Consider the following 27,849-nt stretch of genomic DNA (forward strand, 5'->3'; position numbering starts at 1 on the left):
TGGCATAGACTTTACATAACCTCCGTGTCTGGGAATAAAATGTGAGACTGCGGAATCCAAGAGAGCATAATTGGCTGTGCTCTCTGGGTCAGATGGACAGCATTATGCTCTACCACTGTCCATTAGAGTGACACTGGCCAATCGTGGGTGTCTCTGAGCTCGGGGATACAATAGGTGGCTTTTAGCTGTTCGAAAGGATGCAGAGTGCAAGAAGGGGTTCTCATAAATGGTGAGACATGAACTTGGACTCATCGTAAGGCAGGTATACTAGGTATCGAGTGGAGTTTGGTCTTTTACTGTTATTTCTTTTCAGTGTAACGCTATTTCACACAGTTACTAAATAACACGTACAATACAAGGAACATATTCCAGGGACAAGCAAATTTCCTGGCTATTAGTTTTTTAGTCACAGCTGGACAAGTAGGATTAAGACCTCTACCCCAATTCCACCAAAAAGAACCGGGTGCTGGTTCAGAGCTAGTACTAGTGCTGGTTCAGTGTTGGTTCCCCGGCGAACCTTCTAAGAACCGGTTTGCCTTTCCACCGGCTAGAGAGCCGTCACAGAGCCGAGTGTGACGTCACTGTATACGTGTCACGTGTCCCAGCAACGTTAGCGCAGCAGCGGCAAACACAAACACAACAACAACAATGGCGGATGTTGTTTTACTGTTAATGCTCATGGTTTTGTGAACCTACATTGGCATCCAAACACGGCGAATCCAACGTGTACGTGCGGCTCCGTGTAATCTGTATAAACGGAGGCTGTAATCGATAAAGTACATAACGTTATTTTATCGTTAACATAGAAAAAAACGTTAGCCTTAGCATGTAGCTACCTACTATCATGTGTGCTGATAAGTGATCATATCGCGGTAAAGTGAAAGTGTATTAAACATCAGTATACTTAAGGTACATTATCGAATGCGCTAACAGTAGCCCCGCACACAGCTCCTGACACAAGAGGTTCTTAAATCTAGACCAGCAACGTTTTGGTGCTACTTAAGAAGCACTTTTCTTGGTTCAGAGCCGGTGCTTTGGCTGTCGAAAAAGAAAGAACTGGTTCTAAATTAGGCTCCGAACCAACACTCAAACTGACTCGGTGGAAAAGGGGTACCAGGAACTTGCAGGGCATGTGAAAACAGATGAAAGCAAGCAAATGAAATTCTGCCTTTCCAATTTTTAAATCTGCTCCATATATTTGGATCACATACAGCAGACAGAGTCATCCTCATGAACTAAAGAACCATTGTTCCCCCCCCCCAATGTTATTTCAAGAAGGTTACACACTTGCTGCATGTTCACGCCAGCAGTCAGACACATTTTCACTTTCACATGTGATCATGCGGCTTCATCCAGCATCAAACACGTCTCATCTCCCGCTCCCAGCTCAGCCTAAAACTCCATTAGCAATTGAACGGCAAAGGCCTAATTAAACTGATTAAAGTCATACTCCAGGGGGAAACCAGCTGAGAAAGTGGCTGCTAGGCTTCATAATGTCATTCTTCCTTCAAAAGCACATAGAGGAAGCACTTAACCGTCTGGGATTTTGCTGAAAGAAGCGAAAGAAATAAAATTTACCCTGGTGTAAAATGTATGAATCAAACAGAGACCGTGACTCACGAGCTGCGTCCGAATATCCCCACTGCCCTACTGTACAGTAGGACAAAAGCAGTAACTCTGTAGTCTCAGTATTCATTAAACCGTAGGTGAGAAATTCCCACATGACCTTCTGCTTCTTCTGAGATTCTACAGTACGGAAAAAATGGACACTGCGCTATCCCATAATGCAAGGGGGACCTGGGTCCAAGCGCTATAGCTATTAAATATTGTCCCTTGTGGATAAACAGTACCTGTGTAACAATACCTGAGTAAATGATTAACTTGTTGAAGGTTAAAGCAAGAAAAAAAGTTTTTGCAGGTATTATGACGCCGCACGTAGGTCACATGACGATCGCAATGCGACGGATGTCGTGTGTTTGGATTATATTCATGCTACACGCATACCGACGCTCAATGGAATGCTGTAGGTAATGCAGTAGGTACTGAACTGAATTGAAGGTATTAAGTATTGAGTCGACTTCAGTAGGTTCAGAATCAAATGCAGTGTGCTGAATCTGATGCTATAGGTTCTGTATTGAATCAAACGGGTATGAGACTGAATGCAGAAGGTAGTGAATCAAATGCGTTGGATACTGAATTAAATGCAGTACATATTGATTAAAGCTATATATACTGAATCGATTGCAGTTGGTAATGAATCCATTTTTGTAGGTAATGAATCAAATGCAGTAGGTGCTAAACCTAGTACAATAGGAACTGAATCAAATGCTGTAGGTAATGAATCGAGTTGGTACTGAATCAAATGCTGTCGGTACTGAATCAAATGCAGAAGGTACTGTACTGAATCGAGTTGGTACTGAATCAAATGCTGTCGGTACTGAATCAAATGCAGAAGGTACTGTACTGAATCGAGTTGGTACTGAATCATATGCTGTAGGTACTGAATCAAATGCTGTAGATACTGAATCAAATGCAGAAGGTACTGTACTGAATCGAGTTGGTACTGAATCATATGCTGTAGGTACTGAATCAAATGTTGTAGGTAATGAATCGAGTAGGTACAGAAACAAATGCTTATTTTCCTATTAGTTTCTATACTTATTAGTAATTTTCCTATTAGTTCTGGTAGCCAATCAGAATCGTATGAGCCTAAGCTTAGGGAACTAAATAAACTAAATGAACCTTTAAAATAAATTTAATAAATTCGACACGTCTGATGGAGAGCTCATCTGTTATGCGACTGTGACAGACAACCTCTTCTGTCTGCATGTGATTATCTTGACCTCTCCGTAGCTCAATAATACTAGGTCACAGTGATGAAGACACACATACACACACACACACACACACACACACGCAAACACACACACACACACACACACACACACACACACACACACACACACAGTGGGCGTGTGCTGAGTGATTGAGAGAGACGATTAGTTTGCCTGAGCGCACCTCCAGTCTCATCGGCTCAATGCGGCGTGAAGCGTGAATGGCTGCTCATGTCAGCGTGTCTGCGTCGCGCTGCCTGTCGGGGGACGTCCCGGGGGCCCATGGTAGCTGGGACGAAGACGTTTTATGACATGAATGAACTGAATGATGGGACAAACATGCGCTGACATTTTTAAGTCTCTTTAACATTACCTATACTGACCTGACCTGGGGTTACTATGGAAACAATAACGTATAAATAAGAGAGCGAGTCGTGAATCAAATTCAGAGGTTAGTTACTACCACAGTGCTGTCTGCATCGGTTTCCTCCATCATCCTCTGCACTGATGGCCTGGCTGTGGGCCATGACGAAATCTCCCTTCTATGTCACATTCAAAAGCATGATTTCACCACCTGCCCATTTTTGCATCTCATTTGCACGAGACTGAGCTTTTGACCTGTTTCGGTAAGCTCTGGGAGACGGACGAACGCAACATTATACCACTCCAGTGCCCTGTTAAAACTGACCCATAAAGGGACATACGGTACTACTTAGTCTCCACAAACCTCAAGCACAAGCCATGAATGCTGTCCGATTTACATGTGCTCACTACATAGGATGTGACTTATCTATCTATCTATCTATCTATCTATCTATCTATCTATCTATCTATCTATCTATCTATCTATCTATCTATCTATCTATCTATCTATCTATCTAAAAGCACTGACATGAATAGACACGTGAGAGGATGGAAGAATAAAGAAAAGAAAACTACAGTGGCATTTCTAGACCAGTTTGTTTACATGTTTTGGCAAAACACCAGTGGTTCAATGGTTTAAAAAGATTACGTCACCTTCTCAGAGCAGTTACTAGTTTAAACTTGTTGCATTCGGTCTATGTATTTTTAATCGAGGTTCGAATCCCGGGTACACCGAGCGAACATTGCTGGGACTCTGAGCAAGTTCCTTAACACACAATCGATCAGCTGTATGAAATGAGGATGAATGTAAGTCGTCTGTCTGCCAAATGCCGCTAAAATCATAAAATCGTTTACTCAAACAAGTAGCTTTGGTTTGCAATTTATATATATATATATATATATATATATATAAAACATTTTTTTAATTAATTCTGAGGAGGGGTGTACATAATTTTGAGTGGTACAATTTATCAGCCTCTCTGGAACAACTCACCTAAAACTGACAAAATACAGCTTCTATTAGCGTTATGCTAATTGATCGGGCTAATAATGCTATGCTAGAGATAGGCCAGGCTAAAGAGTGGGTTATGCTTGTGGCCAAAAACAGAATGAAATCCACTCCTCTGACAGCTGAATCCACAGCAGGCTGTAATCACTGCCAAAATACGAGTTAAAACACACACACACACACACACACACACACACACACACACACACACACACACACACACACACACACACACCGTAGTGCTGTAACAGAGAGTTGGTTCCACCACCAACACTTGTTTTCTTGCAGCTTAAGTGCTGAAAGTGCCCCAGGGTCGTAATTAAAAATCATCCTGCGTGGTGATGAAGACACGCCGAAACACGCACACACACACACACACAGGCACACACACGCAAGCATACACGCATACACGCAAGTCAGCGCAACACCCTGTCAAAAACCAGCCTGCCCTGTGTTGGTTTACTCCACCGCACAACAATAATCGTTGGTGTTTCTTCAGTCGTCAGCTAGTAAACAACAATTAATATCACAAAACTCAACACCCTTTCATCTGATCACTTCCATCTCACCATACACACATCACTGTGCTGACTAACCGCACGATAACAATCCGGACACTTTCAGGTAGAGGCACGTCTGTATAATTCCTCTTATTTCCAAATGTGAGTCAGTGAGTCAATGATTCATTTATTTAGTGATTTGATTCATAGACAGAGATGCATTAGAATGAGAATATAATTTAATAAAGCCACAGATAATATGAACAGTAGAGATACATTGGGTTTATATCTCACACACCGTGAAGTTTAAGACCTTCACTATAAACTGCTCACTCCATAGGCTGTAAAGTAAGGTTACCTCTATCTATCTATCTATCTATCTATCTATCTATCTATCTATCTATCTATCTATCTATCTGTCTGTCTGTCTGTCTGTCTGTCTGTCTGTCTGTCTGTCTGTCTGTATGTATGTATGTATGTCTGTCAATATGTCTGTCTATATCTGGCCATCTGTCTGTAAATCCATCTGTTTGTCTCACTCTCTTTGTCTGTCTGTCCATTTGTCTGTTTCTCTGTCTGACCCTCAATCAATCAACCAACCAATCAATCAATCAACCAATCAACCAATCAATCAATCAATCAATCAATCAATCAATCAATCAATAAATCAATCTAACCTTGTCTCTCTCTCTTTCTCTATCTATTTGTCTGTCTGTCTGTCCGTCCCTCCGTCCGTCTGATTTACGTCTGATTGAGTGCGGTGTAAACGGTGTGTGTGTGTGATGTTATGTTTGAATGTAACAGGTATAAACCTGTGAGCAGTGACTCAGCTGGGACTCGTGCCCTCGTGTATCGCCTCCTGTATCTCAGCAGTAAAGTAACTGATCAGCTCTATCCAGCTTCCTCTCTCACTCTTCATTACGTATCAGAGTTGACTACATGAACAGAGAGAAGCGTAAAAATAGCCTGGTCCCCAGACGCTTTCTCCCATATCCCTCATGCAAAATGTAAAGAAAACGGATGTGGCATAGGTGAAGGGGGAGGGGGGAGACGGGGAGAGGGGATGGGTGTGTGTGGGTGGAGAGGGTGGGAGAGATGGAGGGGGAGGGGGAGTGGGAGGGGCAGAGGGTGTAGGGGAGAGGGGAGTAGGACAAGAAGGGAGGGGCGAGAGAGTGAAAGAGAAGAGTATGAGAAAGGGACTGAGGGTCTAGGCAAGGGGGAGTAGGAGCGGGAGGGGCAGAGGGGGAGGGGGAATGGAGGGGGGATTTGGGAGAGAGGGAAATGGTGAAGGGGAGAGAGAGGGCAGAGGGTTCGAGTGCACTTCAGCGCTAGCGTGGAGGAGGAACGCTGTTCCTGTGGTGACCCACTTTAGCTTTGTCTGAGCTGCTTTATTAGAAGATAAAGGATGCCAGGAATTGTTGACAGATGCAGATGAGCAGTGAGAGGAATTAATCATTTTACATGTACGCCACTTCTATAAATGTCATTTCAGCTTTTAAAGAGACGACCATTATAAAAATAAAAAAAAAAGAAAAAAAAGAAAAAGAAAGGGCAACTGAAATATATACAACAATTCGCAGAGTGGATGGATAATAAACACTTTACTACAGCAAGTATCAAGTTCATGAGGATACCAGCATTTTCTATGAATAACCAAAGGGCAGTTCTTACTTAATCTCTATTTCTTTCTTCAAGTATCGACTAAGTCAAAGTCTGCATGAAGACGATGAAACAGACGACGGAACTGGAATACACTTAAACCCAAAGAACCCTCACCTTCCCCGACGATCCCAAGCACCTCAAACTTGTTCATCACATCACAGATGGCAGGGTTCCTCATCAAGACTAATGCTGGTTTGCCGAAAGAGGCGGAGTTTGAGTGTGTGAGAGGTTGTCGTCTCCGAGGTTACAGGCGGGCATGGGGTGGCCTGGTGGCATCAGGTGGTCCGATCAGAACGGACCGCTGAACGTTCTGTACACTTCCTTCGAGTACGAACCTGCATCTGAGGACACACAGAATACAGATGGTTATGGGGTTGAAGGACAACATCAAACACTGTGTTTTGATCTCTGAAGTGAGAGCTGGACGGATTTGCTCTCAGTGGTGGAAAGTTTCTGTTAAAGAAACTGTGGTATAAGCAGAATAAAACACTGGTCATGCTGTTAGACCCTTTAATACAACATTGGGCCGCACCCCGGCATTCTGTCGTTGATTATTTTCCTATAACGTCATGTCCCAACACTTAAATTCTCCCATAATGGTGATAGGAGAGATTTCTAATTTGGTTCATTTGTTTAAAAACTGCTCGACACACCCAGGATATATCAGGTGAAGTGCTCTATGTGTATCACCAACCATCTCGTCTCGTCTCATCTCATCTGCCGAGAGAAAAGAGGATTTAATTCCTCATCTAGCATTGTTGCTTTTTCTGAATCTCTCTCTCTCTCTCTCTCTCTCTCTCTCTCTCTCTCTCTCTCTCTCTCTCTGTCCCCCCCTCTGTCTCTGTCTCTCCCTCTCTCTCTTTCACTCTCTCTCTCTGTGTCTCTGTCCCCCCCCCCTCTCTCTTTCTCTCTCTCTCTGTCTGTGTCTCTGTTTCTCTCTCTCCCTCTCTGTCTCTCTCTGTCTGTGTCTCTGTCTCTCTCTCTCACTCTCTCTTTCACTTTCTCCCTTAGTGTCTCTCTCTCTCTCTCTCTCTCTCTCTCTCTCTCTCTCTCTCTCTCTCTCTCTCACTCTCTCTTTCTCTCTCTCTCTGTCTGTGTCTCTGTTTCTCTCTCTCCCTTTCTGTCTCTCTCACTCTCTCTGTCTGTGTCTCTGTCTCTCTCTCCCTCCCTCTCTCTGTGTCTCTCTCTCCCTCTCTCTCTCTCCCTCTCTCTCTCCTGCTCTCTCTCGCTCCCCCTCTCTCTCTCTTTCACTTTCTCCCTTAGTGTTTCTCTCTCTCTCTCTCTCTCTCTCTCTCTCTCTCTCTCTCTCTCTCTCTCTCTCTCTCACACACACACACACACACACACTTTCTCCCTTAGTGTTTCTGCTGCTAGCTCTAAGCCGAGGAAGCAGATTCAGAAAAACACCCCTCCTCCTCCTCCTCCTCTTCCTTTTCCTTCCTGATCGAGGTAAACATACCTCTTCATGAACTGTGAATGTGAGCGAGAGGTTTGAGGTCACTGCTGAATGAAAACCATTGCGTAACTATGACTCAACGTCAAATGACTTGCTTCCAGTCTGCTAAATATCTGTAGAGAGATCTGGATCTGCTAAACATCTGCCACCACCAGGAAGTGAGGACCGAGGCAAGTGCTTAAGGACAAAACAGAAAATCGTCAAGATGTGAAAAAAACAAAAACGCTTTCGTTCATTTCACGCACCTGTGGGGTTGCTTCTTGTAAAATCCGTGATTGGCTAGAGTTAAAAAAAAAAAAAGAAGGGAAAATAGTGTTTACTTCCTACAAAACAGACAACGAGACTTTTTCGCACAAGCCGAGAGCCGTTGAAATGCAGAGATCAGCCACGAAAAAACGATCATTAGCTATTAAACATGACCTTTAGAGATGTCTAACACCGTGAGCCGTGATCGTGCCGAGACGACCGCCAAAGCTGTGTTAAAGTCTCTACTGAAGACGACTGTTAAGGAATTTTCCCGGTGACATTTCACGTCATATTAATGAGAAATCGGGCAGAGACGTCGCCGCGAAGGTTGAACTCAAAGTTCCCAGAATGCAACACATATATACGGCTAGTTCGCGATCTAGTTAGCGCGTGTCTCAGATCTCAGAAACCCAGAGAGTCTAAAAGACTAAAGCGCCGCTGCATTGCTCTGTTTAGGCATAGATGTGTGAGGTAAGTGACAAAATCCCACCGACATGTCGGGGAAAGATGTTCAAATAAAATTAACTGACATGAAGTTCGTCAAGCGTGGATCTTTCCTTAAAATCTGTTTTTCTAACTGTCATGGTCCTGAAAGAGAAATACTGTACTAAAAAGCATTTCCATTAGTCATAGCGTGTGAAAATGTTGTCAAACCCACAAGTAAATTTGTTCTAAATTGTCTTTGATGTCTCCCACACACAAACACACACTCGCGCACACACACACACGCGCGTGCACACACGCACACATATTCTAAACATAAGTAACTTACTCAAAATAAGCTTCATTGCTCTTAAAATGTTCAGTCATCATAGTATGTGTATGTGGAGTCAGCATGTCTCTGGCTACTCTATATGTGCCGTCGCTTTCACGACAGATTTCAGCATCCGCATTTTTGCCAGGCGATGTGGGCTGCTGGAGCTGAGGCGAGCGGAAGAAGGCTGTGCTGCTCATTCGCACCATCCAGAGGCATCACATCACTCAGCGTGAGAATGTGAGAGAGAGAGAGAGAGAGAGAGAGAGAGAGAGAGAGAGAGAGAGAGAGAGAAACGTTGGTGAATCGACTCTGACACACACCATGCAAATGGGTTTGTTGGACGACAGGGTCGTTCATCAAAAAGCGATGATGCCAAGCTCAGCCCCTGATAAGGATAATTCAGTATTCTTGTTTGATCACATAACTGCATTCAGAAGTGTGTGTATGTGTGTGTTTGTGTGTGTTACGTGGTGAAGCACGTTTATTCCAATGATCTATGTTTAAGAAAACCTGGGTCAGCTCATCAAATAGCTTCCATCTTCACGTAAACATCTAAAGATGTTTAAAATGAATTTTAAAATGAAGGATATTCCTGTGTGAAGGATATTTAAGGATATAGATTTTGAATCACGTATGTCGTACGTCTGATCTTACTGTAAGATTCCTAAATGTTTGGAAGGTGAGCAAGAAATCTCTCCAGGCCATGCCAGGCGAGTGAAAATACCAGCTCTTATGATAAAAAAAAAATAGTATCCAAAAGCATAATCAGTTGAGAAAAAACCAACGTGTGTGTTGGGCCATGATGGCGGTACAGAGTGTTGTCTTACACAACTCAAAAACCTCCTGTAGGTGTTCAAACTGGTTGACGTCTACTGACCGTGAAGGCCACAGCGTACGATCAACACGAGTCAAACCATATCCTTTGTGCCCTGTGAGTGGAGCGGGAACATCCTGGAACAGATCACTTATACCATCAGGATCGATTGGATAAAGTTGACTGATCAGATCTCCAGTGTTTAGGTCTATTTACCCACACGGGTTCTCCCACGACCGAGACAGTGGGCTCGGTAGGACTCCAAACAGCTGTGTATGCACAGGGGAAGCCTGAAGGATCCTGGAGGCTCCTTCAAAACATATGCAGAGAATCACCTGACTCCTGTGGGAATTGCAAGTGGTTTCTGATGCAATGTGTAATAAATCTCATCTGCCAGACTACTGGCTAGCGGAAACATGACAATAGTTTCCTTCATCCTCATCCTTCTTACTGAAAGAGCTTTTAACTCGAGTTCACCAGCAATATTTTAGGCAGTCATTTACACCAATCAGACGACTCTTGCATGAGGTCGCAGGATCTTTAGGAGAGCAACTGCTCTTCTTAAAAACAAGGAAAGAATTCTGCTTTGATTGATTCAGAATCAGTGGGAACTTCATCGACCAGGACCTAGCTGAAGAAACAAACGAGCGATTAGATCCGGCTGTTCTTATCTGATACTGGTAGTGGTTGGTTGCTCTTGTTAATGCACTTGGTGTTCTTTTGGCTCTGGAAGGTTACACAAGGCCAAAGCACTTTCACTCTAGACCCTATTTATTTCCTGCTCTATAGTAAGGATATACCTCTGCTAGTCATTTAGTCACCTTAAAAGTTTGTAGCACTCAATTTCCTGTCAATATACTAAAAAAACAAAAAACCCTGATGTTTTATTTTTGCTAAGAGGAAATTTAAAATCGTTAAGAAAATGCTTTGTTATTGTCTCCTGCATACTAAGATCTGACTGGTGTAAAGTAAATTGGTCCAAATGCTCTTTACAAGGACTGTGCTGTTATTCTGTTATCTGGTATACATTAGCTACATTTCTGGCCATGAGAATGACTTAACATTAGGCGAAACATTAGGTTATGCTTTTTAGTACTAGGGGGCACGGTGGCTTAGTGGTTAGCACGTTCGCCTCACACCTCCAGGGTCAGGGGTTCGATTCCCGCCTCTGCCTTGTGTGTGTGGAGTTTGCATGTTCTCTCCGTGCCTCGGGGGTTTCCTCCGGGTACTCCGGTTTCCTCCCGCGGTCCAAAGACATGCATGGTAGGTTGATTGGCATCTCTGGAAAATTGTCCGTAGTGTGTGAGTGTGTGAGTGAATGAGAGTGTGTGTGTGCCCTGTGATGGGTTGGCACTCCGTCCAGGGTGTATCCTGCCTCGATGCCCGATGACGCCTGAGATAGGCACAGGCGCCCCGTGACCCGAGACGTTCGGATAAGTGCTAAATTAGTACTAAATTTTTTATTTTTTCTTGCCCTGCGATGACTGCTGCGGCCTAAATTCTAACACTGTACAGTATATCACCATTACACATGACCCTTAGGATCATGCCGTAATCGGAAATTTGCTTCACTTCAGATTTTCTCTATTACTGTCATCCTAGCATTGTTAACAAAATCCTTTGACATACGCTAAATAGGTGGCTAGCTCATTACATAAAAACATGTTAATCTATTACACGTCAGAAGAAGTACTTGTCTCTGGTGTGTTCTACTTGCTCCACAGCCTTATTTAAGACAGCCTGTGTGCCAAGCTAAAGAAGTGTGAGTTTTACAAACCCACTATCTATTTCCTTTGATATATTCTCCGCTCTCAAGCTGGCCGGATTGATAAGGGAAAATTAAAAGCTGTCACTAACTGGCCACAGCACGACACAAAGTCCTGGGGTTTGCTAACATTTAATTCTACTTGATAAGAAAGTGTATTTCAGAGCTTTAACTCTCATGCTGCTCTCTAATGAAGCACCTCCATTCCGAGACATCATGATCCCTCTTTGCCATTAATAGGAGGTGGATTACGGAGGTGGATGCTTACAAGGCCAGCTAAGGAGCCCTTCTGACAATGTGCCATGTAAGATGTTGGGAATAACAGATGTCCTGTCCTCCAAGTACGAGCATTACCCAAATACCCAGCAGTACTGGACCCCCAACAAAGACATATGTCCCCAGTTTACAGTACAGCGATTCCACATCTCATTCATTACAACCCTCCAGGCTTTTAGTGCACCTTGGCTTGTGTATGCTCTAAATTGTAGTGGTCCTTACTTACAGAGAAATCCTGCATTGTCTCTACCAAGCCTACAACCCTGAGGTGTTTTATTTAAAGCGATGAATCCAAACGTCCAAACGTCCATGTCAAATTTCTGCAATGTTAGTCATAGCTGCCAGACTCTAGTTCTTTGTCTAAACTTTCCAGAGCCATGTATCCAACAGATGTCCTGTTAAATCGGGTGAACTAAGAATATTTAACAGGGGTACAGTTCCTGTCACATGCATGTATAGCTTTTAGCAAACAAATGAACATAAGTTCTGTCTTTTCTTAATTTATCATCAAGAATAGTATTTTTAAGGATCCTACATTTCACTTATAGGTCTGACATTTTCTACGAGTCTCTGATCAATCTTGTCTGTCCGGCACGAGGACCCATACAAGAAGCCGAGCCACCTACTGAATGTGATGGCAAGCCTACTTTACTTGATGCAGTTTTCTCTTGGTCAACATCTGAAGTACTTTGTTGACTGGAAATTGACACACTTCAAAATCCCATCACTCATAAATCATCTGGACAAATCCACTCCCAGACCCCAGGTTCTAATGTCAAGGGGTCTGATACAGGTACAACAATACCGCAAGAGTGGGACACGGTGGCTTAGTGGGTAGCACGGTCGCCTCACACCTCAAGGGTTGGGGGTTCGATTCCCGCCTCCACCTTGTGTGTGTGGAGTTTGCATGTTCTCCCCGTGCCTCGGGGGTTTCCTCCGGGTACTCCGGTTTCCTCCCGCGGTCCAAAGACATGCATCGTAGTTTGATTGGCATCTCTGGAAAATTGTCCGTAGTGTGTGATTGTGTGAGTGAATGAGAGTGTGTGTGTGTGCTCTGCGATGGGTTGGCACTCCGTCCAGGGTGTATGCTGCCTCGATGCCCGATGACGCCTGAGATAGGCAACAAGAGGTCTCATTCAAGTTGCAGTGGATCCAGAAGCTATGGAGGAAACACTGGTTGTGATACTGGTGTACACCCTAGGTGGAACCCCAGTCTATTGTAGAGCACCATCCAGACAACCTCAATTTAACTGCTCCCAAGTTTCTGGAAGGTAGGAAGAAACCTGGAGGAACCAGGAGGAAGCCCAGTCAGACATGAGAAGAAGATGAAAAACTTCTTATAAACAGTGAATCTGGCTCAGGAAGGAAAAATGACCTCGATCCCGAAGTAGCGGAATTTCCCAATGCTCCACCATGCCGCTGTACAGTTCTGAATCGATTCTTATTACTTGATTCACATGAAACTTGTTAATATGCTTAACAAAGTCTTGCCAATTCATTTGCAAATTATACTTCATTTCTCTAGACAATGTTCTCTTTGTTACTGAACTAATATGTCCATGTTGGCCTGTGCTCTTTGGTTTCGACGTAATACTTTAAAGACTGTCACTGCGAATCGGTTATCAGCTTCATAACATTTCGTCTATTTAATAAAGTCCACAAAGAAACCTCCTAAACTCTGCCTTCAGTCTGCTCCTAAATCCATTGTTCGTTATTATTTCATTCTAAAACATATTACAATGACATAATCATAGCCTCTAATCGGAACAAATGCAAATCTAAAATGTAGAAAGAGTAAAAAAAAAAAAATGCTGAAAAACATCCATTCGTTTCATTCAGAATATTCGCATATAATTTGATGACAATCTGAAAACTGGACAATTTGCCACAGTCACTAAGCAAACGGCTCTGGTTCCGAACGCACCGATTTGAATAGAAGGAATGAATTAATCCTTCTCCTTTGACAAGGAATAGACTGCTGTTTGTTTCTAAACATATTTCGAGTGTTGAAGTGCTTTCATTCATGTAACAAAAAAGAAGTCACGTTGATCGGTATCGGATCCAGCGAGGTTTGTGAAGTGGTTATTCTGCAAAGGGAACAAACCTCTTAGTGAAATAGAGGTTTGGAGTACGGAAAAAAGCCCGGATCGAGGGGATATCCGGGTCCTGAGATATGACGAGTATCTCACAAGCACAAACAAAATAGCAAGGGTCAATAAAGCCGTCTACGGCGGCGTATACTGTACGTAGCAGTGTAGGCTAAAAATAGCAGAAAGCTGTATCATTCATTAGAGTTGCCGAATTTCTTAAATCTCATTCAAAGTGCTGGTCACACACGTAAAGAATAAACACAGCTAATTCATAGCTAAGTAAAGAGAGCCTGATGACTGATTGACAACTGCTCATTAACGGCTGTTTATAGTCTTCCTTTGCTTCCTAGATGGCTTTCTAGATGGTCCACAACAATAAACAGAACTATAAATGCACACAGTGTAGATGTTGTAAAGTGCTGGTTAAAAATTCGTAGTACGTATAACTGGAATAAAATGTTGCAGGGAATCGATCGACTTCAGGGTCAAACAGTAATCTATGCACCCTATTGTTGATTATTTTCTTATAACAGCGTGTCCCAACGCATTTCATTCCCACACACATCAGATTATATTACGGGTGGCCAAATATCCCATACGTTATTCCACAAACTGGAGTCATATACATAATTTAAGAGTATCTACTCGCGATAATTGCAGTACTGCAAATCTATGGAAATGAAGCATGCACCTGAATTATTAACACACTGCTTATTTTTAGGTTTCTCCTCCAGAGCAAATTGGACTAATACCCGGAGAAGCCGAGCAGGTCAAGTGTTAGAGATGTGTGCTTTATATTGTATGTACATTGTGCTTTATGCTGTATGTACAAGAGGCATGTACAGTACTGTGTGATCTATTAAAGATTAACTACACAGGCTTCGAAAAGATGTGTTGCAAAAACAACGAACGCACAGCAGAAACCCAGCCAAATACACACATCAAGAAAGAAATCCCATTCTGACTCGTACATTCAAGAGAAAATACTAACAGCTTTGTAAATTTAAATAAATGTTTGCTTCTTAATACTAAACTTTACAAAAGCAAAGGCCAAGTAGGAAGATAAAAAAAAAAAAACCCTCACTCACTTAGGTTTAATCGATGAATCATCCTCCTACCTTATATAACAGAAGCCAGAACGAGCACAAATAGGTTCAAAAATGATTCTTGGCGCCGTTCCTCATTGTGCACGACACCATAGAATCAGCACTGATCGTTATGAAGAAGAGCAGAAGTGTAGATGCAACCTCAGCTATGAGAACAGCAAAGATGGTGTCGAGATGCAACAGAGCCTCAGATTCCCTTTTATGAGGTTCTATGATCAAATCCGTAACCCTTAATCTCTTGTGGATGTGAAAAACATCGATGGAAACCTGTGGGATAATATCGCTAGTCCGTTTATACCAGCCGTTCGTGAATGAGCCGATTTTCTACAAGCTCTACGGCTGCCGTGTGAAAGTGACACGAAATGTCACACACGTGGTGGTGACGTGTTTTATGACACGTGTCACCTGTACAATGTGTCAGTCAACATATGGACAGTACAAACGAACCTAATACCATTCCAGAAAGATTAAGAACGGTGTGATGATACATCCGTGGAGAGGGTTCTAGAGTTCGGATGTTCCTCGCCTCCTTCGAGAGGAGCCGACCCGTCCGTGTTAAAGTTCTTCTGGAATCCAGAGAATCCCTGAATGCTGCTTTTCATGTTTGACCAGTGTGGTGAAAAATAGTTTTTTTGTTTGTTTTCCTTCTTAATGTTTGGACTGTGAGTCACTGCAGCAGTCATCTTACAGACTAATTACACCTTGTGGGCTTTTGCTGAGATTCGTGAGCGAAAGCAATGTCCAAATATCTTCAGAAATCTCCATGATCAAGTGACCTACATGATGTCATCCTGACCCCCTGCAGCCTACACAGGGCTCGTCTTGAGCTTTATCTCTTCCCTATGATTTTGGACCGGGGGGAGTGGGGGTGGGAAGGGGTGGGGTGGGGGGTTGGGGCGTTCGGACCAGGCTGTGAAGCAGTTGGAACCGAGTCAGAGAGTCGGTTCAGTGTTGCAACTCTGTTTTGGTTTGCGACGCAATAGGCTGGAAGTGCGTAGGTGTGAGACTGTGCTGAACAGCAGTATTACACTGCAACAGCCAGGCACATGCAGTATAACCTGACTATTAACACAGGTGTCATCTTATGAGCTTTAACACATATACAGCACAGAATATGGGAATTATAACTGATGATTGACAGCTGTGTAGTTAGCACTATACTGTATAAAGTGATGTTAAGTGCGTCAATAGCAACAGACAGTAATAATAACAATAACAAGAATAATTACGCAAGCAGCATTAATAATAATAATAATAATAATAATAATAATAATAATAATAATAATAATAATAATAATAATAATGATGATGATGATGTTTACACCAGACACTTATCTGGGTAACGCGTTCTTGGTCATTCTGCAGACTCTTTTAGACACGGAGGACGAAGCAGATAAATGACATGGTGGAGACGGCGGAATAAAAGCATACTCACTCATACTGCTGGGGATACAGAGGGATGTGTGAGCACTCAGTCCTCCAGCCCCGAGTGCAGCACCACATCACTGCTGCTGCTGCTGCTGCTGCTGCATACTTGGGAAACCTCACGCGCAGTTGTCAACGGGCTGGAGAGGTGATAGCAACAGTTATTTTGAGCGACGTAACATCGTCTAATCGAAACGAACCACCGTCATCACACGCGCACGCCCTCTGCTCTAACGAACCAACCCGGACACAGATCAGCCGCTAGGGGGCGGGGCATGGGACCAAGGTTACGTCTCGTCGCCAAACTTGTCAAAATAGAGTACTGTAAAGATCCAAGTGCGCACGAGGACTTGTTCATTATTATTATTTTAATTATCTGGGGAAAACATGATTTAGCTTGGATGTGCAAAAAGTGGGAAAAGATCTAATTTTTAAGTTTAATTTTTGATTCTGCTAAATAAAATGGAAAACAACAAATGGTATTAGGCATAACGTCTCTGGAAAGGTATAATAATAATAATAATAATAATAATAATAATAATAATAATAATAATAATAATTTATAATGATAATAGTAATGATAACAATAATGATCATAATCATAATAATAATAATAATAATTATTATAATAATAATAGTAATAATAATAATAATAATAATAATAATAATAATAATAAAACAATATACTACTACTACTAATAATAATAATAATAATAATAGTGATGATGATGATGATTACTTTTAGATGATGATGTTGATGATGATGATGAAGTTATTATTATTATTATTGTTGTTCTTTTGTTGTTGTTATTAGTATTGTTATTATATTATGATCATTATTAATGATGATAATAAGGAATGATCAAATTATTATAATACTACTAATACTACTAATGATAACATAACCTTCACCATCATCATCATATATCAAGTATATATTAAATATCTATCTATCTATCTATCTATCTATCTATCTATCTATCTATCTATCTATCTATCTATCTATATGTGTATTATATATATATATATAATATTATATATATAATATTATTATTATTATTATTATTATTATTATTATTATTATTATTATATCTATATTAAATTGGGCCATATAAATAATGTTCGATTGAATATTTGCATTGCAAATAATCCACAGTAACCTCACAAAGTTAAATATGACAAAACCTGATTAACTAATCTATAATCATGAAATCATTCGTTATAATCCGAGAATGACTACAAACCATGAAAAAGTACAGTTATTTAAGTTAGTTAAAGGATTATAAATGAAACAACAACAAAAAGTCAAAACTAAATACTAGACTTTATTTAAATTTCATTTGGGTTCTAATATCTTTCTAATTATTGATCATGTCTCTGGGTTTTATTTTGAATTTTACACAACACACCTACTCCTGGAAAAACATGGCTGAATTGACATATTCTTATTAACATGATGTTGATATCATAACTCACAAAGATTAAAAAAAGCCTGACATATTAGCATAACATACGAATTCATAGCAGTTCAATGATTTTTTCTCTCTCACACACAATAAATAGTTTTAGCTTTAAAAGCGAGTGCTCTTAAAGACGGACTCCATCTTCTTTATTTCCATCATTTTACAAGGTATTAGCGCCACCGTGTGGTGATCTTAGATACAGTGATTAACAAGCATTTATCATTTCAACCCACTGCGTTACCATGGAAAGCATTTCTGAAACTTGGGACAGGGTGATAATAGTTTGTGAAATTAAATCTTTAGGAACTAATTCACTAGTTTCATGTCTAAAACAAGCATAAAATAAGAACACGTGCTTCAATAAAGAAATAATATATCAACACATTAATTGTGGTAGGTTTCATCTTTGTTTTATGCTTAATGGGTGTCCAATTAAATAAAACTTTTATTCAGCAAATATACAATAAATAATAAATCTTTTGATTTAAAAAAAAAGCATATCAGTTTACACGTGGACTACAAAAAATGGAGTAAACTAAATAACTAAATAAATAAAGCTGTTTAAAAAACAAACAAACAAACAAACAAACAAAATAAAAAAAAGAAAGATTCCAAGAATAAAGCAATATATAATTGTTTAAAATAAAATACACTGGTTTCTGCAACTAAGTTATAAATCAACAAGCAAATGAATATTATACAGACAAAGGTATACAAAGAACAACAACAGAAATAAATAAATAAATAAATAAATAAATAAATAAATAAATAAATAAATAAATAAATAATTCCAAATAAATTTAGAAACAAACTCAGATTCTCATATGGTGTGTGTGAGAGAGAGAGAGAGAGAGAGAGAGAGAGAGAGAGAGAGAGAGAGAGAGAGAGAGAGAGAGTGTGAGTGAGTGAGTGTGTGTGTGTGTGTGTGTGTGTGTGTGTGTGTGTGTGTGTGTGTGTGTGTGTGTGTGTGTGTGTGTACATTGAGATTTCATCACAGTAAATGTCACAGCTATTAGTTATTGGGATGTAGGCTAAAGCAGCAGCCAATCAGCGCACAGGGGGGCGGGGCATGCCGAAATACGGGTGGGAGAAACAGCGCTGTAGCGGCGGTTTCAGTGGAAAGTCCACAACGTAACACTTCTCAGGCGCATGCGCACAGAGGTTATCGAAATATGGCGGCTAGGTCTTGCTAAAAGTACTGAGATCTGCTTGAATTTCGACAAATTCGCCCAGGTAGGTGTCCGTTTTGTGTGTTTCCTTTGAGTCAGCTGTCCTTGTGAAGCCCCAGTGTGTGTGTGTGTGGGGGATCGGATCCTGGTGTGTGTGGAGGTGTTTTTTTTACAGGAGATCTTCAGTGTAAACACTTTCCCCCTTCGTCGCGATGTATTTCTCATCTTATTTCCAAAGTGGGAGCCGCTGATGGGCGTCTACGCCCGTTATTAACCTTCATAAAGCGGTAATAAGCGCTGTGCGCGCGCGTGTTGGAAGCAGTTTTACCCAGTTTTCGGCTGGACGACGTTGTTATTTTGTTGTTGATGTGTGATGACGTGACTTTACCCGAGTCGTCACTAAACAGGCCGAATGACGTACACGTCTTTTTATTACAGCAAAGTTTTACATTTTTACTGTGTAGACTTTTTAAAAACAAACTAGTAAGAAAGCCACGGAAGCTACTAAGTAGTGTAACTAATAACGACAATAATACATATATACGTAACTGTGTTATAACGTGTGCGATTCATCTGGTTCTTTTTCAGAATATAATAAGAGGAGAATAAAATAATCATTAGAGTAATAGCAGATTATTAAGGGTTGTTATCGTTGTTTAGTTTCTAATACAAAAAGGAGTCATACATTTTATATTTTGTAATGATTTAATGCCAATAAAATACTGATATTACTAACTATTATTAGTAGCTCTCTCTCTCTTTATGTATATATATATATATTTATGAAAAAAAGATGTATATATATATATTTATGTATATATATATATTTATGAAAAAAAAAGATGTATATATGTATATATATATATATTTATGAAAACAGATGTATATATATATATTTTATTTATGTATATATAATTTATATATAAATATTATATATATATATATATATTTATGAATATATATATATATTTATGAAAAAAGATGTATATATATTTATGTTATATATATATTTATGAAAAAAGATGGTATATATATAATTTTATTTATGTATATATATTTATATATAAATATTATATATATATATATATATCTCTGTATATATATATACTATTTATGTATATATAATATATATTTAATAATAAATATATATAAATTATATATATTTATTTATCTATAAATATTATATATATGTAAATATATATTTTTATCTGTCTCTCTCTCTATTTCTGTCTCTCTCTCTCTCTCTCTCTCTTTCCTTCTCTCTCTCTCTCTCTCTCTCTCTCTTTCTGTCTCTCTCTCTGTTTCTCTCTCTCTTTATCTCCCACTCACTTAACATTTACACATTTAATAACAATAGTAATAATACAAGCGATCATTTTAACATTTGTTTTCATCTTTTAACACCAATAATGTATATTTTCTGATTGTAAATAACATTATTAAACAGAATACATCAGACTTCCAGTCCCAGAGTCTAATGTGGAAAAGAGGGAAGAGAGAAAGATCCAGATGAATCTCGTGAGACTTTTTTTTAGTGCTTGTTTGTTGTTGGTTTTGGAACATTTAATAATCAGGAAATGACAGTAGCTTTTAATCATTTTTGGAAATTTATTTTATTGGTGATATTCTGAGAAAAGTCTATTATGGAATTAATCAATCAGGATTTATAAATCTATATGTTTAGCACTCTTAAATTCATTCTCTCTCTCTCTCTCTCTCTCTCTCGGATCATTCTGCAGATGAAGAGCTCACTATTATTACAAAAGACAATGTTATGAATATTTTACAAGGCTTGTAATAAATGAGAGCGACGTTCTTATTAAGCCGCTTCTTATTCGGGCCGGTCTATTTTCAAAAGTTATCATCACACTTCCTGTGCTGTATTATTCATCTACCGTCCGTCTGTGGACAATATGACCTTTTTAATAACAGGATGTTTTTTTGTGTATCTTCCTGTATCCTCTCTCTCTCTCTCTCTCTCTCTTTTTTTTGTGAATTGAACTTGGATGAGTTACTTTCTCAAAAAATGAGGAAAAAGGATAAATTTCAATTCAGTTTAATTCGAATGTATTTGTATGGCCCTTTTTACAGTTGACAAAGCGTCTCAAAGCGGCTTTACGGAACATAAACATAGAACAAAAGGTTATTATAAAGAATAATATAAAGATTAAAATGATACAATATTAGACATATTTAAATGCGTTAGTATTTATCCCCAATGAGCAAGTCTGAGGTGACTCAGGTGACTGTGGCAAGGAAAAAACTCCCTTGAATGGAAGAAAGGAAGGAACCTTGAGATGAGCAACTCAAAGGAAAACCCCATCTTCATATGGGTGACACTGGAGAGTGTGATTATAAGTATATACAAATGTTGTATTGATGAGGAGACTGTTGTCGTTAAAGATCACATGGAGTTGGATCTACTCTTTAGTATAGCAGAGCCTAACTGGAACTGGAACATCTCTAGATCTCTCAGGATCCTCACAAAGTCGCCCTCATCTCAGCCGGAGGTTGAAAATCTTCGTGGCACGGAATACGATCGGAGCTGGTACAAGTTCTGGATGCCTCGGGATGAGTAGAAAGAAAGAAGCGGTGGAGAGGAATTAGCATAGTTGCTGTTCATAATGATAATGTGCACTTGGTCTGATGTAATAGTGCACAATATTATGGGATGTATTAGGTATATGTGTACGCCTGACTAAAGAGAGGAAACTGGGAAAGTGTGTCTGAGCCCCGAACACTATCAGGAAGACTATTCCAAAGTTTGGGAGCTAAATATGAAAACGCTCTACATTTACATTTACATTTATGGCATTTAGCAGACACCCTTATCCAGAGTGACTTACAACTGAGCAACTGAGGATTAAGGGCCTTGCTCAGGGGCCCAGCAGTGGCAGCTTGGTGGACCTGGGGTTCGAACCCATGACCTTCCGCCTTTAGTAGACTTAGATATTCTGGGAACTACCAGAAGTCCTGAGAGACCGTGAAGGATTGTAACGTGTTAGAAGACTAGCTAGGTACATGGGAACCATTAAGAGCCTTGTACGTAAGTAGCAGCAGTTTGAAAAAAATAATCTCTGTATTAAAGGTGCATTAATTTTTTTTTTTTTTTTAGAGATAAGGTCTCTAATGGGTAAGTGAGTTCACCATTTGAGTAATTCCTGCCCATGTTCATAAAGCGAGTCTGAGTCAGAGATCGAGTTGAAATACATGTGAGGCTGAGTCAGAGAGAGCAAGAGAGAGAGAGAGAGAGAGAGAGAGAGAGGTTGGGTCAGAGATTGTCTCTGAGTAAAAGTGAGGCTGAGATATAGATTTAACGGAATAGAATTGAGGATAATTCAAAGAACGAATAAAAAAAAAGAGACAGATGGGGGGACGGGTCAGAGATTGACTCTAAATAAAAGTAATTCTGAGTCAAAGATCAAGTCGGAATAAAAATGAGAATGAGTCACAGATTGCCTCCGAATAATAAAAGTGAGGATAAGTCAGATATTTGGCTGATACTGGAGACTCCTTCACTGTCATTATTTCCCCATGAATGAGCTGTTACTATGGAAACGTTAACATATCAGTCCTCGGATTTGACATCGACTTAGTAGATATATAGAGATTTCCCTACATGTTGCTATATTTATTTTTTGCAGATATCATGATAGAAGTGAACCTTTTGAATGAATTGCTGCCTTCCTCCTTCCACGGCAGTGTGGATGTTATAAAGCATTCACGATCGTGTGTGTGTGTGTGTGTGTGTGTGTGTGTGTGTAGAGGTGAACATCGGTAAACCTGCAATGTAAATCTGCTGCCTGTGAACTGGTGAAGGTTTTCCAGGCGCAGGAAGCGTAGCTCTAGTTAGAGAGACGATCCAACCGGGTCTCCTGCTGCTTTCAATAAGCTCTTCTCCTTTACTGGTTCTTTTAATGACCTCCTGTGGAGTCACGTCCTCGTTTACGCTCGGCATTTTGTCTTTTATGTATGAACATATAGATTTAAAATAGGATTGAAATGCAGACACGGTTAAACAGTAGTGTAAGAAGAGATGTGTGTGTGTGTGTGTGAGAGAGAGAGAGAGAAAGAGAGAGAAAGGTATGTTGCACAGTTAGGCAGAAAAGAGTCGTTGATTGTGTGTGGAATTCAGAAGTTCAGGAATGCGTCCCCCCCAGCCACGTCCTGCATCCAGTAACACACACACAGGCACACACACACTCCTCCGAAGCAGCAGTAACGAACACGTGGCCCTCGTACCTCGGCGCCTTTTGTATTATTTACACGTACAACTGTGTACTCAGTGTGATGAAGGTGGGAACAGCATCAGCCTGGTCTTCATCATCATCTCTGTTCGTAGCTGTACTATTTCTGGTCTCACGTGGGATTAGTCCGACGTCAATCCGTTTCCTGTAGCAGCAGTGCTGATAGCTGGGTCACAGACAGGAGATACTTTCACAGTGTAAGAGATTTGCAACAACCAGAAGGTTTTCCACCATGTGGAAGTCTTCAGGAGAGAGAAGGCTGCACTTCCTTTTTAGAGTATGATCATAAAAACATTTTGTAGAAAGAAAATGAGGTCGGTCATATCTGCGTTGATGTAAGTAATAACATGAATCAATATTTTCTATTTGCTGTTTTCTCTCTAACTTTTTCTACATCATTACTGAGAGCTGATGCTGTTATTGGTCCTGTCTCTGGCTTTATATCCCGGCACTGAATCTCTGTGCTGTTATGTGCTCAGGTGAGAGAAGGTAGAGCTGCGCTTCCTCCAGCTGACTGCAGACTCGTCTATGGGGGTTTTTACACCTGGTCACTTCATGCGTTTTCTGTGATCCGATAGCTATCCGATGGTAAAAAGACCAGGTCTAAATGCCCTCCGAAACGGTTTCGAGACCGATATAAATCCGATCGCTCAAACCCCTTCAGGAGGTGGTCTGGGAAGCGTTTCATGTGAAACTGGACAGGTGTAAATGAATGTGGTTGTTCAAGCCACATACGTCAGCGCTATACTCCTCCCAAACGGAAGTACGTCACTCACAGGTGACTCGCGAGTCGGGCATCGCCGCCAGAAACAACTGTTTTCCCATCAGCGCTGACTCCGATCTTTCACCCAGGCGTCTCGTTGGGTCTTAAAATGCACTGCTGCCGCCAGCGAAAATGCAGCAAACAGTAAATGCTGTTTTTTGTAGCAACCGCATACACCAAAGCGTGTTCCATTTCAATTACCCCGGAAATGAGGTAAAATATACTAGCATATTGGGCGGGAGTAAAAAGACCGGATCGATATCCGATTCGCCGAGACGCGTTTATGTGGCCTGATGTAAATGGAACAGTTTTAACAAATCAGATAGCTATCGGATCAGAGACAACACACGAAGTGACCGGGTGTAAAAAGGCCCTGTACGTCACGCCTGCAGACAGACGTCAGATGAGGGTCCGGTCATTTATAAATTGTACAAAAACACACTATAAGTATGAGGGTATGACTATAAATACAGTGAGTCTAACAGTTTGCAGTTGTAGTTCAGTGATAATTGAGTTCCTGAACGATTTAACACTTTTCGCCTGCCAAAATTAAATCCGCTGCCTGAATTCGTGTCAAGCAATTCCGTCTTGAACGGATGTGTGATGTTAAAGAAAACGCAAGGCTTGTTTTCCGCTAAAACACATCACCAGTGGCGGTAAACTTTTACAGCTTTCCTTCTGCTGTGCATCTATTTTTTCTCCATAATAACTAATTAAATCAAATAATCTAAACAGTCATGTGACACTTTCTGCCCAATCAGAATCCACCAGCCAGGCCAGTGATCATCATCCTGGACACTCTGCACTGTAGCGGTTCTGCTTGGCAGCCGCTTCGCTGCAGCTTTTGGACCACCCGGTTAACGTCTGTCCCTTTTGGACGGCATGATAGGGACATCTGTCCTCTTCTCATTTTGGACCAGTTTAAAGGCTGTCTCTCGTGTGACCTTCTTCCTGCAGGCATCCCAGAAGTCTGTTCACCAGACTACAAAACATGCCACTGCAACTTACTCTATCTATGAAGAATGATTTATTTTCGTAATGAATTCTTTCTCCTCCTCAACGAAAAAAATAAATAAAAATTAACTAGATTTGTAAGGTTTGTCACAACAAACTCTGATGTTGGCTTTGACAAAGCAAGTTTTTCGCAAAGGCCGGTGTTTATTGGAGGCGAGTGGACATAAGGATCAGTGTTACGTTTGGAGGCAAGTGGACAGAAAGCTAGTGTGCCGAAACATTTGGAGGCAAGTGGAGACGAGCATGTGACGTCATCCGAATACTCTTGAGGAAGTTCCACACATTGGGCTGAGTGTTGATATATTTTCATGTGACGTCATGTGACATCATCAGAATACCCGTGAGGAAGTTCCCCTCATTGTTCTGAGTGTTTTGATATGTCACATGTCAATGTTGTAAAAAGTTTATAGATTTTGCATATTTTGGGGGCGGGGCCATGGCACAACCGAAAGGCCAGTCGGTACACCAATTTAAAACTTTGTTCAGAGTCTCACCCTAAAGGAGCTGGCCGCTTGGTGTAGATAGTTCGAAAGCTCGCCGAGTTATAAACCTCCAAAGTTTATAATGGGAGTCTTTCGGAAAAAAGCAACAAACAGCAACAAACTTCAGACCAGGTTCTACAACATATCCGAATTTGGTGTATGTGGCTCGAAAGCCCTAGGAGGAGTTACTCTTGATATATTTTGTCTAAGCTTAAATAGGAAAACAGAATGTTGGCTTCTACAAAGCGACGTAATAAATAAATAAGACCATATTTCAGGGATATGAGACTTCCTGCAGTTCTGGTCATTTTGGATGATGCAGGATTTCTGTAAGATGGACAGCACTTTGTCCAGGGTTTTGTACTTGTTATGCAGACGGCAAGTTTTTTTTTTTTTTTTTTTTTTAGCATTTATTCTAGGAGTAAACGAGGCAGATGCTGCTGATATTTGAAGACAGGCATCAAAAGTCTGAACATATTTTTTTAGGGCAGAACAGAAACCTGTGTTACCACAAAGCAAACAAACAGCGTATACCATATAGAACTGCAAACACACACACACACACACGCACACACGCACACACATAGATAGACAGCAGAGATCCAGAAAGCATTCTGAGGTCAAGCTCACAATAAGAGAAGACAAAAGCGTGAGGATAAAAGACTGAGCAGCGGCGCAGAGACACACCTTATTTACACCAACAGCGTAGTGACGTGGTAGCGTAGAGGAAACACATCTCCAGAAGAATGTAATGATGGTATGATGTAGGGAATATGAATCTGAGTACAGTAATGGACATTTACATTTATGGCATTTAGCAGACACCCTTATCCAGGGTGACTTACAACTGAGCAACTGAGGGTTAAGGGCCTTGCTCAGGGGCCCAGTAGTGGCAGCTTGGTGGACCAGGGGTTCGAACCCATGACCTTCCGATCAGTAGCCCAACACCTTAACCACTGAGCTACCACATGTAGAGAGTAGTGTATTGTAGAGAGTATTGTGTAGTGAGTAGTGTGTAGTGTAGTGTAGAGAGTAGTGTAGTGAGTAGTGTGTAGTGTAGTGTAGAGAGTAGTGTAGTGAGTAGTGTGTTGTGTAGTGTAGAGAGTAGTGTAGTGAGTAGTGTGTTGTGTATAGAATAGAGTGTAGTGTAGAGGGTAGTGTGTAGTGTAGAGAGTATTGTGTAGAGAGTAGTGTGTAGTGTAGTGAGTAGTGTGCAGTGTAGTGTAGAGAGTAGTTTGTAGTGTAGAGAGTATTGTGTAGAGAGTAGTGTGTAGTGTAGTGAGTAGTGTGCAGTGTAGTGTAGAGAGTAGTTTGTAGTGTAGAGAGTATTGTGTAGAGAGTAGTGTGTAGTGTAGTGAGTATTGTGTAGAGAGTAGTGTGTAGTGTAGTGAGTAGTCTGCAGTGTAGTGTAGAGAGAAGTGTGTAGTGTAGAGAGTATTGTGTAGAGAGTAGTGTGTAGTGTAGTGAGTAGTGTGCAGTGTAGTGTAGAGAGTAGTGTGTAGTGTAGTGAGTATTGTGTAGAGAGTAGTGTGTAGTGTAGTGAGTATTGTGTAGAGAGTAGTGTGTAGTGTAGTGAGTAGTCTGCAGTGTAGTGTAGAGAGAAGTGTGTAGTGTAGTGAGTAGTGTGTGGTGTATAGAATAGAGTGTAGTGTAGAGGGTAGTGTGTACTGTAGAGAGTAGTGTGTACTGTAGAGAGAAGTGTGTAGTGTAGTGTGTAGTGTAGAGAGTAGTGTGTAGTGTTATTTAATGTATAGAGTGTAGTATAGAGTAGAGTGTAGTATAGAGTGTAGTGTAGAGAGTAGTGTGTAGTGTTATTTAATGTATAGAGTGTAGTGTAGAGTGTAGTATAGAGTGTAGTATAGAGTGTAGTATAGAGTGGAGAACACTTTAACTTTATTACTCTCGCTCTCCTTCTGTCTCACTCCTCTCTTTCTTTATCTCAGATGGTGTTAAAGGACAAATAATCAAACACAGACAGAGACATTCTTACTGTTGCCACCAAGAAGTGACGTATTCCTCGTACATTATAGCAGTTTTCCATCCCTCGACTTTTTGTCTTACTTTTTATCCATTTACGTTTACGTGTAAGTTTGTAGAACATCCATGAAACAAGTCAGTTTCGACGACTTCTTGGACTTCAGAGTACTTCGCTATTACACTGTTACTACACTAACCTTCGGCATCTTGTGTACATCGTATCGCCTTCCCGCTTCCTCTGTGTGTAGGATTTATTATTTTTGTATAATACAATTCCAAGTCTGACCAGATTTTGAAATATTCTGGAAGTTTCCGAGGCAGTGAACAGTAAACGGAGTATATTGAGACATGGTGGTGTGTGTAGCTTGTGTAGTGTTGGGGAGTGTGAGATGAGGTCTGGGGGAGGAGGTGGAGCTGGAATGCCTTTAAAG

General features: G+C 40.7%; 2 protein-coding genes across 8 annotated transcripts in view; one reads left to right on the forward strand and one right to left on the reverse strand.

Annotated features, from left to right (window-relative positions):
• LOC113641817 (cyclin-dependent kinase-like 5) overlaps nucleotides 1–16,495 on the reverse strand; it is a 68,864-nt gene extending 52,369 nt beyond the window's left edge. For 2 of the 6 annotated variants that reach the window (XM_027144839.2, XM_027144836.2), the window contains exons 1-2: nucleotides 16,314–16,491; nucleotides 6,483–6,709 (exon numbers count right to left, since the gene is read on the reverse strand). In XM_027144839.2, coding sequence (XP_027000640.1) covers nucleotides 6,483–6,546 — 64 coding nt within the window. In that variant the 5' untranslated portion in view covers nucleotides 6,547–6,709; nucleotides 16,314–16,491. Of the gene's footprint in view, nucleotides 1–3,018; nucleotides 3,124–6,482; nucleotides 6,710–8,069; nucleotides 8,104–14,890; nucleotides 15,311–16,313 lie in introns of those variants that run through there. The other 4 variants (XM_027144840.2, XM_047807007.1, XM_027144838.2 and 1 more) reach the window with 4 other exon arrangements.
• Nucleotides 16,496–18,864: 2,369 nt separating this feature from the next.
• Nucleotides 18,865–27,849, forward strand: part of LOC113641758 (polycomb protein SCMH1-like) — a 35,358-nt gene continuing 26,373 nt past the window's right edge. For both annotated transcript variants that reach the window (XM_027144719.2, XM_047806894.1), the window contains exon 1: nucleotides 18,865–18,999. The gene's annotated coding sequence lies outside the window, so the exon portion shown is untranslated. The remainder of the gene's footprint in view (nucleotides 19,000–27,849) is intronic.

This window comes from Tachysurus fulvidraco, chromosome 23, assembly GCF_022655615.1.
Source record: "Tachysurus fulvidraco isolate hzauxx_2018 chromosome 23, HZAU_PFXX_2.0, whole genome shotgun sequence".
NCBI lineage: Eukaryota > Metazoa > Chordata > Actinopteri > Siluriformes > Bagridae > Tachysurus > Tachysurus fulvidraco.